The following is a 13,882-nucleotide window of genomic DNA, read 5'->3' on the forward strand; positions in this document are numbered from 1 at the left end:
CAGAACGGGAGACATTGCCCACTCTGATCTGCAGTTTCTTTCCCTGGACGCCTCTCCCGAGGGAACCGCACTCTTGTGTGCCCAAGTTCCTTCCGACCGACCAGGCTGACTGCTGGCCACATAAATATCCCAAGGAAAGAAACCAAATATTCCCTTTTCTGCAAGGTGGATGGGGTCTCCTTGAGATCCTTTCATAAATTTCAGTACTTCGGCTCCTAATCTAGTCCTTCAGAGCCAACTGACGCAGAGAGCTGAGCACGACTGCCCCAACAAAAGCACAGACCCACAAGACCGCACCACAACGTTCTAGAGGCAAAAATGTGTTTATTTTTACCAAGTCCCAGAGTAATTTTCATGCTTAATGACACCAGGCTGAGCCAATTTGCCCAAGACTTGACAGTCAGCTCCAATAATTCAGCCTTAATGAAACCTGAATGCAGGTCAGCTCAGCTCGTCCCCTCGCAGGAAACGCGACGTGCAACGGCTGGTGCGGCGGCCGTGCCGCGGGAGGGCGGATCGCGCCCCGCGCACGCGCTCCTTCCCAGCACGCCAGCTTCGTTTATCTTCTAACGCAACACCGTGCGTTAAACAGAGAGTGAAACACGTCTGCATCTCATGGGGACGAATGATGACTGGGTGTGAGACAGAAAAGAAAGGACTGAATCTGCTCCAACAAGAAAAACAAAACCAACCTGGGATTAGCAGTTCTTGCCTCCTTGATCAACTCATTTGTCACCTGGAGTGTTGCAAAATTTCGGCCTCCCTGTGCCGTGGGCTACATCACATTCCAATTTAACCAGATAAAGATGAATACTTTTAACGCCTCTTAAAAGCACAGAGAGCTTCAGCTACTGCTGATGGAACAAGAGTTAAGCTTAAGGGAAACCCCAAAGTCAACTACGGTTGACTTTGCTGTAAAATGTGAACCTGAGAGACCATGAGCATGGATACAACATGAAACCGCAGTGAATTCAAAATGTGTGACTGGAATAAACACGCACTGCCCATCCCCACGGCTGCAGAGGGTGACATGCTTGTCAGCGTGTAACTACACACCACTGCAGGCTAAATACAATACAGCAAGCCCTAGACACAAATTAAACCTTTCTGTTACAGGAATTTGCTTTCAAGCTGATTAGGAGTAGCTCAAGTGCAAGGAATTAAACATGTAAAGGCTGCTTTGAGAACTCCAATAAGCAGTCACTGTGTTATACAAACAGTACTCAGGGCAACAGCGGTTCCAGCCCTGCCTCCTGCTCTTTGCAAGCTGCTGGTTGCTGCTGAAAGGGACTGTCAACACATGTACAACGTGATTGAAAATAATCTAATCTTGCCTGCACGCCTTTCCTTTGTCTCTTGAAAAAAAAGTGGAGTCATTCAGATGTCTTTCTGCAGTCTCCCTTGTTTTATTCAAACGGCAAGGGTGATGGGGCGATGCGAGAAGGAAATTCCTCTCCTACATCCATCAATGACATCTCTACCAGTGGCAATTACCCAAGAAACACAACAACCACCAGCTGCAGCCTATCTGTCCACCCTGTGCACGTCCTCGAAAACAGAGAGCAGCCAGGCTGGCTGTGCCGAACCTGCTCCACATTGGGACTCCAGCGGGAAACACTTCAGAAGCATCGCCACGGGATGACAGGGACACGAGTGCGAGACGCGGAGTACTGCAGCTGGCTGACGAGTCCCAGAGATGAGTTTTGAACCATTAGCACGGGGAATGAGTACAAACGTGATTTTACAGACGTAGGCCAAAATGGAGAAACAACTAAAGGAGAGTATTCCATGAACTTCAGCAAACTTCTTCTTTTTAATTGAGCTTTTAGAGTGCTGCATAAAGCATTGTGGACATGCAACATATATAAGCTCAAGGGAGAATAAAGTATTTTGCACTGGCAATGACAGCACTGATGCTGGCAGAGTGCTTACAAGTGAAAATCAATATTTAAGTGCTAATTCTTTATCCTCAGCTGGCTTTTGCTTTTATATGGATGGCATTTTCATTGCATTTCAGGAGGGTAGCACTATCTAAGACATTAAACGATTAACTGGGTCTGCAAAGGTGAGGCAAGCAGAGCTACAACACAGAAGCTATGCAACATATGGGGCACCTGTTTCCTCCACCCATTTTAATGCAAATCAGCTTAAGACATAAAGGCTTGGGACGTGCAGGTGAAACCACTGTCTGCGTGGCTCCACGGTGTTTAATGTGAACCACTTGTAACATTAATGCAAAGCAAAGGCCAAATTTCCATCATGACAGTGGCAAACTGCTCACATTAGCTCATGTCAGGAACTGTTCTTCCATGGGCCTCTCACGGATCTTCCACAAACGACTGCGGTTTTTCCCACAAAGTAAGCCGAGCCTAAACACGAACCCTCCACCCGGCTCCGAGCCCGCGCGGGGACAGCCGGGCCGCGTCCCCAGCGCCCGGCTCCACTGCGGCCGTGAGCGCGGACATCCTCCCACAGCCCGCTCCGGATTCGGCCCCGTCACCCCGTTCATCTGTACGGAGCTGTCTGTCACGTCAAATCGTCTCGCCGCAATCCGAACCACCCTCCGAGCAGCTGCCACTATCAATTACTCTCCCCGACAGCCCTGACTATCAGGAAGAGAACTGGAGCGAGCACTTGCCAGTTTTAATAAACTGTGTTGCCCAAGTCATTTAACCTGCTAGACTGCTGGATGCTGGGGCTGTAACGAGCCTTCAGCTTTTCAACCTAGAAGAAAGCAACAGTGGCAAAAAGCTGTCAGCTTGGTCCTCAGAATTAACTTCCAAGGGAGTCTTTCCCCCAGACTTCTGCTTTCTGAAGCACCCAAGTTTAAAAGTAAAATATCTTCAAGTCATTTTCATAACGTCACGACAAGGAAGGCATCTCACATCTTTAGCACAAGGCCAGCGACTCCCGAGCCAAGCGCTGCCCGCTGCAGGACCCTCCCGCTCGGAGCACAGAGCGCTGCTGGCTCCGGGGCGGCCGCGGGGCCTGTCCCCTGCGCTGTGCCCAGCGCTGGCGACGCAGCACCGGGACTCCTGAGCGCCTCCAGGGCTCCGCGCCCACCGCTCCAGCCTGCTCCTTGCGCCCTCCCTACCACTACAGTTTCTCATCCAGTTGAAAACTCAAGCGCGATACATTCACATTTACTCTGGTACCTTCAGGACTGGTAGGAGAGATTTCCTAAAGGAACATTTATTTAAAATTAAAACTCTTCCATCCAGATCATTGTTTTTGGTTTGTGGTTCATGTATATACCAAGATGCCTGTTAACGTTAATAGAAAAAGGTCTATTGTCATTAATCCTAATTTGCACTTCCACTAGAAAGCTTATGGGACTCTGCATACCAAAAAGAAGATTCAAAACAACTATGCTAAATGTTTTCCTTGGCCAGTGACCCAGAGAAGAGCCTCTGCGGTGGAAGCTTGCAGCACAGAGGGATTGCACCCCCTCCCCTAGAAACTGAGAGCAACAGCATTAAGAGCTACGGACTTGACACTGATTTGCTGCTTTATGGTTCTTTAATGGGACGCTTTATTTCTAGAGCTTTGGGAGCTTTCCATGCTCTATCCAGGCCTGTTAGCTGTAAGCACGCATGACGACACTCCAAAGCTGCAGGAGCTGAATGAGAATGGGTGCCAAACACCAGCATTGGGGCCAGACCATAAAGAAGAAGGATCACCATTCAAATCCCCCCAAGTTAAGTCACACTACATTTTCCTAGCAATGCTGCTTCTGGCAACATTTCAATGCAAAGCTGAAACTGGATTTGCAGCTAAAGCACCTAGGGTGGATGCTGGTGTTGTAATGAGATTGAAAGTTTCACACAGGCTTTTAATCTAGGGCTATAATGGTGGATCAAATGCCGCAGGGTTAAATCTCTCCAGCGCGGCTCCTAAGCAGATGCTGGGTGCCTAAAAACCGGAGGCGAAGGAGCTGCTCTACTGCCCTGGCCACAAAACGTTACTAATGCTCCTTGTAGTTACTTGCTAGGGGTGCGCCTGGCGTTGTTTTGTAACGTGCAGTGGCGCGTTGCACACCTGATCTGAGCGGCAGACGAGCAACACGGTAGATAGGCCATTAGAAAGACAACCCTCCCAACGGGAAAGCAAGCAAGCACAAACACTCAACTCCAGATGTGAGCTTTTAAACAGAAAAAACTGCCATATACCAAGCAATCCTATGGTTTTAATTAGTCAAACAAGGGCAAATAACAAACCATCAACTACTACATTATAGGAGAAAATGTACTGCTTTTGCTGTTTGAAATACATATTGATTCCCATCTAGCCCGCGAGTGAGTTATTAATCACTCCAATTAAATCATGAACACAGGTCTTAACGCTGAAATTGAACCCCCACCAACAGATCGATAGCTCAGACCTCCAAGCGCAATCTGCTCAGCGCAAGGGAGCCGCTCGCTGCGGAGAGCGCCGCGCAGACCGCGCTCCTTCGTGTGCTCCGCGGGCAGACCGGGAAAGAGCTTTTATAACTACTATTGTCAAAATAAACAGACATCTGCTTAGAGTTACCTAATCCCCCACATCACAGAGGCAGATCTGCCAAGGTCACATTGGAGACACGATTACATTTTTTCACAATTTGTTATTCCAGCAAAGCCCTGATAAGATTGAACTATTGAAGTTCACACTGGTTTAATTTCAAGAGGTTAAATGCCAAATCCTTTTCTTATTGCTACAAGGAAGGGATCTGCCAGGCTGCATAATACCCTGTGTGGGCTAAGACAACAATTTTGTTTCATCTGCACAGTCTTATGAAGGTTTTGATTTTATTTTTTTTTAAATGACATCACAGAACTCCAAACTCCCAAGGAATCATTTAAAGTAAAATCAGAAAGTGAGACTGTTCTGGAGGAGCGCAAATGACCTTTCAGACCTTCCAGCCTGGAGAAGTTAAGTCAACTGCTGGCTGAGAAAGCACATTTGCTAACCAAAACCAGAAAAAGGCAAGAAAGAACATTCTCGAACACCAGATCATCTCTGCTGGGAACAGGAGACGACTGCCCTCACCGCCAAGCATACGCAAGGTCGCAGGAATTCCCACCCTGCCCTGGAGACAGCCGGTGCCTGTGCTGCTGCAAGAGACGCGGGCCCACCCCGGCCCGGCCCGAGTGCCCCCGCGTCCCCAGGCGAGAGCGCCGCTTCTGCTCACACCCCGGCCTCTGGCCCGCCGGCACCTTCTCGCAGGCCCGAGCACCAGCCACCCCCTTCTCACGGAAACTATTGGCAGCCAATTAAATGGCGATGGGCCCACAACTCAAAGCTCGTCGAGGTGAGTCCATATCAAACTCTTCGGGCTGCGGGCCTGTATGTGACGGATGTCCCATCACTGCTGCTTCCCCTGGCCGGGTCACTGTCGGGTATGTCAAAACAGTCTTTGCCAAGGCTCACCATACGCGGGGAAAAATGACACCGAATCAGGCAACGCAAAAAGCAGCAGGCAGAGGGGCAGCACTACCGACGGGATCTCACCAGGGCTTTGCACTGCCAGACAAAGGAGTAGCTTGTACGCAAGGGAGGGACATTATCTATTCCCCACTGCGGCAGAGGCAAAAGGAGCCCAGACAGCAGTTTCCTTCCTCCCTAAAGGTCAGAGACTGTCACTGGAGTTAGAAAGGTCAAATCGGTTGTGAGCGCTAGTCTGGAGTGTGATATGCCCTACTGATGTGAACTACAACAAATCAGCTCAAAATCCAACACCCTACACCCATCTCCCGAAAGAGAGATCATCTCTGTCTCTGCTAAACAGGAACTGGAAGGACTGACTGACCACGTGCAAATTAGCAAAATCCTGCCTTATTTATTTGTTAAGTCCAGCCCTCATAGTTCAGTAACTTCTGTCACATTAGTGCTAATAGGCTTATAATTTGGAAAAACAACGCTTGAGATGCAGCGCTTGCCAAGCGGGGCCAGCGCTTTCCAACGAGCAGCTGCCCCGCCGCCCGGGCACGAGGCGCACGTTCCAGGCCGCTCCCACCACCGCATGCAGCAGCAGCACTTGCTGCTCTAGACCAGCACGTTCAGCTGTTACGTTTTGCAGTAGCACCTCTTGACATCAACTGCTGAGGATCCAGGGTCAAGGCAAAGACAAACTGGAAGAAGAGTTTCCTGCAAGCTCAGGAGCAGTAAGTTCTCCCACCTCACTCCTATTTGCATGGTCAAAATCCAGCTCTAAAGCTGCTGTAATGGCTGAAATTAACAGCCTGAACACATTCAACAACAATTCAAGTTGCATTGTGGATAATTAAAATATTTAAAGGACAAGCCACAAGTTGTTAATCAGGGAACATTTACTTGAATGGTGTGTGCCCTCTGGATTTGGTCCCTATAGCAACCAAACAGGCACTCCACAAGGATGCGCTGGAAGAAGCATGTCAGGAGCTGCCTCCGTGTTTTAATTCACAGACTGAGCAGTGAATAAACACAGCTACTGACAAGCACAGCACAGGCAACAAAGGTTTGTAAACAGCACCAGGAAGCCACAGATGGCCTTTTGCTTTTTAAGATTGAAAAAGTCCACTCTTCCTTTAAACACACCCACTAGAACTAAAACTGGACTGCACTGCACATGCTGGGCTGAATCACATGTATTAGCTACTGATAACAACATTTTTATGATAGGAGTTTTTCTTCGGTTTCTAACTTCTCAAACTTTGAGAAATCGAGATTGTGTTTCCACTCCCCCATTGGAAAATGTTGCATCAAAATCTTCAGAAAAATCTTTTCTGTCTCGCCTGGTTCAACAGGAGACAAACGCTGAGTACGCAGCAGCATGTGGAGGGCACATCTGCAGCGTCCTCAAGGAGGAAAAACTGAGGGCTGAGTCACTTTTCCTTCAACAGAGGAAGAGCGGCTTGGTACGGAGAGAGGAAAAGAAACGAGCGCTTCAGGGCAGAAGGCAAACCCGAGCGCGGGCTGCGCGAGCGCAGTGCCGCTGCCAAGCTCCCCGGCTCTCTCCTTCCGTGAAGCGCGAGCTCTTCAACGAGAAACTTGGAAATACTTTGGTGCTGGATCTGCTTGAGGAAAATGTTAAGATCTGGCATCTAATAAGAACTAACAGAGGAACACTCTGTTGTGCATTGCAATGGAATCACACCCTGTTAATGAAGAGGTACTTTGAATCTCTTCTTGCATGAGGGTTTATGGACGCAGAAAGCAATCTCAGAAGGCTGGAGGGTGCTGGATGGTGCAAGGCCGCACGACTGCCCGAATGCGCAAAAAGCAGTAACTCAAGACTTGCAAACCCGAACGCTTGCTCTACGCTCCTCCTCCCCATGGCTCCTCAGAGTCTCTTTATATCCACTGTAGAGGCCCTGCAGTGACTTTCAGGCATCAGCACGACAACTTCTCCAAGGCTGCTGGATGGACGTGGTACCTTCAGTGTCAGGTTGTCAAGGCCAGAGGAGACACCGGTCTGACATGCACGAGGACTGCTCACTGCGGTGAGGGGGAGTCACCAGGCAGAGCACTCACCGCGCTACCCGTGGCTTTGTGTTTCCTGGCCACGGGGTCTGCGGCGAGCCCAGCGCACAGCACCGTCCTCTCCCGGTCCCCGCGTCACTCTCCGGGCTGGGACGGGGCAGCCGCTGCTGCAGCACCGACCTCCACCTCAGGCAGCAGACAAGCGCAGACTCAGACGTCTGCAAGGATAATCACGGGAATTATTTCATACAAAACTACTGCACGTATTTATTTCAGTATTGGGTGAAAGAAAGAGACAACTATCTGGGCTTAGCCTGCAGGTACTTTTCCAAGACAGTAATTGCTGCGTAATTCATATTCTTGTTTTCACATGTTTGCCATGTGTGCCAGCAATCCTATTGAATTCACTGTAAGTTCTTCCTTCAAGTCCTCTCCATGTCAGTTTGTCCAAACAGCAGAAACACAAACAAGCAGAAGGCCGGTGCGAAACGGCAACCTGGGTTGGGCAATTTCCTGTAATCCCAGATTCTTGCACATTAGAAGGGGAAAATGAGGTCCAAAGTAATCCTTGGGAGTTTCCACTCCACATCAGCACAGCAGACAACATCTTTCACTCATTATCTCTGCACTTTCCTGCATGCAGTACTCCGTGCAGTCAGAATTCAGTCTCCGTATCTCGACCCAGAGCCACCTGCTGCCCATCAGCTCCCATCACCCGTGCCGGAGGAGTGCTACCCTCGGCACCGGCTGGTAGCGAGTATCTGCAACTGATAGGAAATCTCAGCATAGCTGGAAACAATTTACAGCTCTCACACCAAAGAGGCTTACAAAGAGAGTCACAGCAATGATGCAAGTCCTCAGCTCAGTCTCTGAGCAATGCTTTGAGGCACCTTTTCTCATATTAAACTAACTGGAGATTACATAATAGATCCTTGCAGGGAGGGGAATCCTTTTAAGAAATGTGTTTGATCTAATGGACCCCAAATGGTTAATCGACCAATGACTACAAACAAATTGCCTCATCTCTGGGCAGAATCCAAGTTTTGGTGCCACAGGTTTTGGTTTTGAGGACATCATGTGGTTTTGGTTTTGAGGACAACACTCCAAACTGCCAGTGGTTAGTTTCAGGGAACCACCTCCTCCCACATCAACATATTCATTTCCAAAATCTATCACATATGTTATGTGCAAACTGGCTGAGAGCTTGATTCAGCTCTGACAGCATGAGAGCCTCCAGCCCAAATAGCTGAAAGTAATGAAATCCACACCATCCTCCTGATTCCGCATGCTAACAGCGAATTGACCTATATTGACTTTGCACTGTCAATAGTGGAGAACCTACTCAGATCCATAATCATGGTTACAGAGAAGACGGAAGGGGGATCAGTTTCCAACATGTCCCAGTTTCAGCTTGCTCCTCCTTTGGCTTGAAGTAAGGATTCTAAGCCTAAATCTAGCATGTTGCCTTTCCACCAATTTCCTGCTGTAACCAGAAGGCACACGGTGAGCCCTGTACAGCTCTCAGACACAACGGCAACGAGGAGCACAGGTGACGCTGGGGGACCAGGGGCCAGAGCAGGGCAGGAGGGAGCAAACCTGCAGGTAACACCGCACAGCGCCCTCAGCGCTCTGCCCTGCCTGCTCACCTCCCCAGCCACATCCACTTTGGTCTTCTTGGTATCTAACCAAACTGCAAAAGCATCTCTTCATCTCACACAGATGCACACAGGTGTTTTTTTCCAGAAGATGCAAAACGGTAACACTGGTCCATGCTGGGTTTTGGGACCTCACAGCAGTATAATTTTCATGTGAGAAATGAAAGCAATAGTGGTTTTGTTACATGTCATGCTCATGGCTAATGGAAGTGACTGGACTATCACACTTTACCTTACAATTACTCCACAAAGAGAAATTAGGCCAGGAGAGACAGAGCAGACACGGGAAGCAAGGAGAATTACAGAATAAGCCCCTTACAGACAGTAAGCGCTCCCGTGTTTCCAAAAGCCCCCTCCCAGCCCCGTTTCGCAGGCTGGCCTGGCGCCGGGCGGGTCCACAGAGCCTGTGCTCCCAGAGCTGCCGGAGGCTTAGAGGAGCTGCTCCGAATGAGAACGTTTCTGCCCATTAGTTCACTAAAACCAAAGCCAGAACTCCCTTACGCCAGGTGTCCCAAACTTCTGAAAAATCCTGGCATCTTCTAAGACCAAATGCAACCAAGAGTGGCAGGAAGGAAGGAAGGACAATCACTATCACGAAAGCAAGACAAAGGCACCGAGGGAGCAGTCGGCCTCTCCGGTGCCAGACCACGTCTCCAGGGACCCACAAGACAGATCCACCCTCTGCCCCTCTTCCCACAGCAGCACAGAACAGCTCCCCTGTTACCAGGGCTGCATGCCGGTAAAGGTCTCCCTTTCCTTCCTCGCTTAAGGAATTTCCCACCCCTTAATTTCATAATCCCCCCAAACATTTAAATGTTCAAGAGTAATCTGAACAGAGTATTAATGCCTTGAGCATTTTATGCTCTACAAGAGGAGAAGCAAAAGGGCCCCATTTAATACCTACCGGCAGCATTCCCTGTTCCTGCTCTTCCCTTGTGAGTCTCCAAAGGCAAACTCTGCCGCAATGCCCCAGCCCTCGGCTCTCCCTTTTTAAGAGCAAGACGGGCTTCTAAAGTAAACCTTGCTGGCTGACCGGAACGGGTGGTGGGAATCCCTTAAAGGAGACAAAAATAATCTGTAACTAATAAAAAGAGGAGAAAATTCTGATTCCCGTGGTTCTGTAAGGCGCCCGCGGGAGTCAGGGGATGGCAGGTGCTTGTGCCCTGTGCGCTCCGCGGCTCTCGGGGTCCCCGCACAGAGCTGTGGGAGGGAGAGAACGAAAGGAACGAAAGGCCTCCGCGCACCTGCGCCTGCTGGGCTGCCAAGCAGCGGGATGGCTCTGCCTGCTCGGGCGGGACTTTAGGAAGGCTGCATCAGCCCCAGAGCCTGCGTGCCGGGCTAGGGACCAAGCCCATCTTCTGCCCGGGATTTTGAGATCCAGCTTTACAAAACCAGCAGAAGCCTCTATCCTCTCCAACATACAGAGCACATACAGAAACCATTCAATGTTTGAACAAGTTTTGTGACAGAACAAAAAGCTGGACCTGCAAAACCATCCTTGGGGATTTGCTTCAACTCTTTACCAAAACCCTCCCCTACAATAACTTTCTGATCCTTAGTCTCTAAGAGAAACATCCCAGTATACCGAGGCTGACAAAGTACTTAACCTCCTGCTTTATAACGGACCGGACCCCGGGCACGGCTGCCGAAGCGGTTTTGCCGCGCGGCCCCGCAGGCCGAGCTCTGCCGGCAGCGGCAGCCGCTCCGCCGCACCTGCCCCCTCCAGCCGCCCGCCCTTCTCCCTCCCGCGGTGTCAAAGGGAAGAGGAGAGCGCTGACAGGCTGCAAAGGCATAGCCGAGACTCGACACTGAGAATCAAAGCACCCCTGCCGCGTTCCAAAGCGCTGTTATGGCTGCTCCCTGTGTGCAAGGAATTAGGATATGGTCTCCAATCCAGCTACGAGCAAAGGAGGCAGAGGAACAGATGTGCTTTCGGCAAAGACCTCAGGTACTGCTGCTCTTCTGTATTAGTTGGCAAGCACAAGGTGCAGAAACATCCACGGCTAAGAGCGACTGCTGGAATCCAGGCTTATCCGAACGTGATCTAAGGGATGCTTCGCTATGATGCGGCCCAAGCAGTTGTTTGTTCAGTAGTTAAAAGGAAGGGGTATTTATTCCTATGGAGGAGGACCAGGAAATTAAACCTGGACTTGACTCAGATCTTCTTCCTTTCTCACATGGGTTTCTTTCCAGAGAGGGGGTGGCAGGGGGCTTGAATATTCTCCATATGTGACTTCCTTTTCCTCCACAAGTGATATATAGAGAAAAAGGTCTGAAGTCTCAGCAGCCTTCTACAGACAGGCCACATTCTGGAGCTCTGGGCTTTTACTTATCTCTTTGTCTGTATCAGTTTAGCCTGTTGGCCACCTTCACTGCAGTCAGCCGAGATGCACGTGCCCAGCTCTCCCCACGCACAGCAGCTGGTGACGGCTGCGCGGACGTCCGGCGACATCCCACCGCTGAGCAGCTTCTCGGCAGCCAGTCCCACAGCAGTGCCAGGAAGTCTACTTAGTTTGAAAGCGTACAGAAACTGGCACACACCTGTGCACGGGCTGAAACACCACAGCAGGATTTACATCCCTTCCAAAGAACCACAGCAACATCCATCACTACACGGTCAAGCTCCACAAGTCACATACCAGCACTGGCGTCCTGGAGAAGGACTCTGTCACAAACAAGCGCCCACCTCAAGTACCTTTGGGGTATTCAGCGTGTTGTCACTGCACTGAATTAGTTTCTGACCAGAAAAGAGAACACTTTCTTCAGTGGTGCTGTAGAAATGTTTTCTTTACGGCCGAACTTCAGAAATATTCACCACCCAATATCGAGGCTGGTTTTTCTAAGAGCTAAGGATCATAAAGTAGCCACGTGTTTAAACAAGAGGTCATTATCCAGCAGCTCCAGGGTTCAGTGCAAGCTTCTAAGCAAAGAGCAATTTGAAAATAGAGCTGTTAAAGCACTAACAGTAGTGTCGAGTAGTTTAAGTTTCTGTTTTACTGATTTTTTCTGGCTAAGATTCATAGGGCTATCAAATTAGCATCTGGATATCTTGTTGAGAGGAGTAAAGTTAATAATCTAAACAGGCCCATTTCATTTCTCTTTACTGCTGCAGTCGTGTGAATCATCGATACTGAGATCCGAAGGCAAAGGACAGGAGGACAATGCCCTGCAGCAGATGTCAAACCCCCATCCCGTGTCACACAGCACAGTCCAACAGATGAGGTTTGAAAACAGCCATCAGAAGGAACTGTTTTGTACTCAAGATGTTGTAATACCAAAGGTTTAATATTAACCTACTGGTTCCTGACACAATTACACAAAGGCAGATTTTTTCAAAGGCGCAAAGTCAGCAGGACATTAAGCGAGGGTTTAACCCAAACCTTTGACAGCCTTGTGACCACCCAGTTCACCTGCACTGCAACCTGGAAGTTTTTCAGAACCAGCAACAGTAGCAAATAACATTTGTGACTTAAATAAACGTGCTCCTTTCGCTCTTTGCAGAGAAATCTGCTTTAACCAACACCAACCTCCTCAGTCTCCGTAGCTTCATCCACCCCACGTGGTAAGGAGAAGAGGAGAAGCGAAGCTCCCGCGCGCCCGCCCCTCCTCTCCCTCACCCCTGGACAGCACAGCAGTTGCAGCACTGGTTTGTGCTGCGTTCCACGCCGCCAGACTGGTCAGACCCACAGACGGAAGGACAGACGCCTTTCCATCCCCACCTCTGGAAAGACGCAGATGTGCTAGGAAAAGCCCTGCAAACTGCCCTGGTTCCCTTTGGAACCAGAGGAGAACAGATGAGCAGCACATTTGAAATTAATCACAGCAAAACCTACTGCATTGTTCTCTCCTCCCCTTCCTTTTTCCCTGACCCCCTCGTTGCAGAGCTCTCACCGAGACCTTTGTGGCATGTATATTTTCCTAAAGTTGCCGGGGCCAGAACGGTACAGCTGAGACATTCACAGAAGTCAAAGAAAGTGCAGAGCCAGGTTAGCGCACAGGGGTACAATAGTTCCTTAAGAGCGAGTGTCTCCCCCGCCGCCACCCCCTCCTCCCAAACCTTCCGTTTCTAATGAGCCTTTGGTGTCTGTCCACAAAAAACAAACATCAATCAGGCAACAGGCTGTTCCTTTTCCCCCGTTGCTAGTCTGAAATAACAGCCATCCCCCGCTGGGCTGGGAACGCCACTTCCCTCTCCAGCACACATACGGATAATAGGGGGGAGGCGAGGAAGGGAGGAAAACCCGCTCCAAGGTGCCAGAATACACAGCGAGCTGTGCCTTTCAGAGCCAGAGAAAACTTGGGAACACAACAGCTTTTGATTCCTCCTGCCCCACTGGGCACGCTAATTATTTAATAGTTGGCTTGTGAATTGGTGGTGGTAGGAAGGGGGTGGAAGGGAAATCAGGCTTTTCCCTCCCTGCCCCCAGCCCCCTCCTCGCACTGGCAGAAGCGTGTGTGTTCACGCGGGTGTGCACACGTGCGTGCGAGGCGCCAGGCATGGCCGGGAGCCTGCTCCGGGCCGTGTCCTCTCTTGTTGGCTGGTGACCACGGCGGCTACGGGCCGCACGGACGGCATCTGGATCGAATGAGCGATGGCGCACAGAAACGCGCCCTGTCTGCTCTCTGTTTGGAGAACGGTATTTTTCATGTATTACGACGGGGGGAAGGGCACTTTGGAGTTTATATTGGATTTCAACAGAGTTGGAAACTGAGCTGCAAATCAAACAGAGATTGGCTTATGATTTGCAATGAAGGCTTTCTAGGTGTCTGAAGCAACACTTTGGAAG

The 13,882-nt window shown here is 50.0% G+C and overlaps 1 protein-coding gene across 33 annotated transcripts in view; it reads right to left on the bottom strand.

The window, feature by feature from the left end:
• Positions 1-13,882, bottom strand: part of FBRSL1 (fibrosin like 1) — a 463,266-nt gene that overhangs the window by 31,086 nt on the left and 418,298 nt on the right. For 19 of the 33 annotated variants that reach the window (XM_065033306.1, XM_065033299.1, XM_065033305.1 and 16 more), the window contains one exon: positions 10,000-10,149. The exons of the other annotated variants lie outside the window; for them this stretch is intronic. In XM_065033306.1, coding sequence (XP_064889378.1) covers positions 10,000-10,149 — 150 coding nt within the window. The remainder of the gene's footprint in view (positions 1-9,999; positions 10,150-13,882) is intronic. 33 annotated transcript variants of the gene reach the window in all.

This window comes from Columba livia, chromosome 17 (genome assembly GCF_036013475.1).
Source record: "Columba livia isolate bColLiv1 breed racing homer chromosome 17, bColLiv1.pat.W.v2, whole genome shotgun sequence".
In the NCBI taxonomy this organism is placed as follows: Eukaryota; Metazoa; Chordata; class Aves; order Columbiformes; family Columbidae; genus Columba; species Columba livia.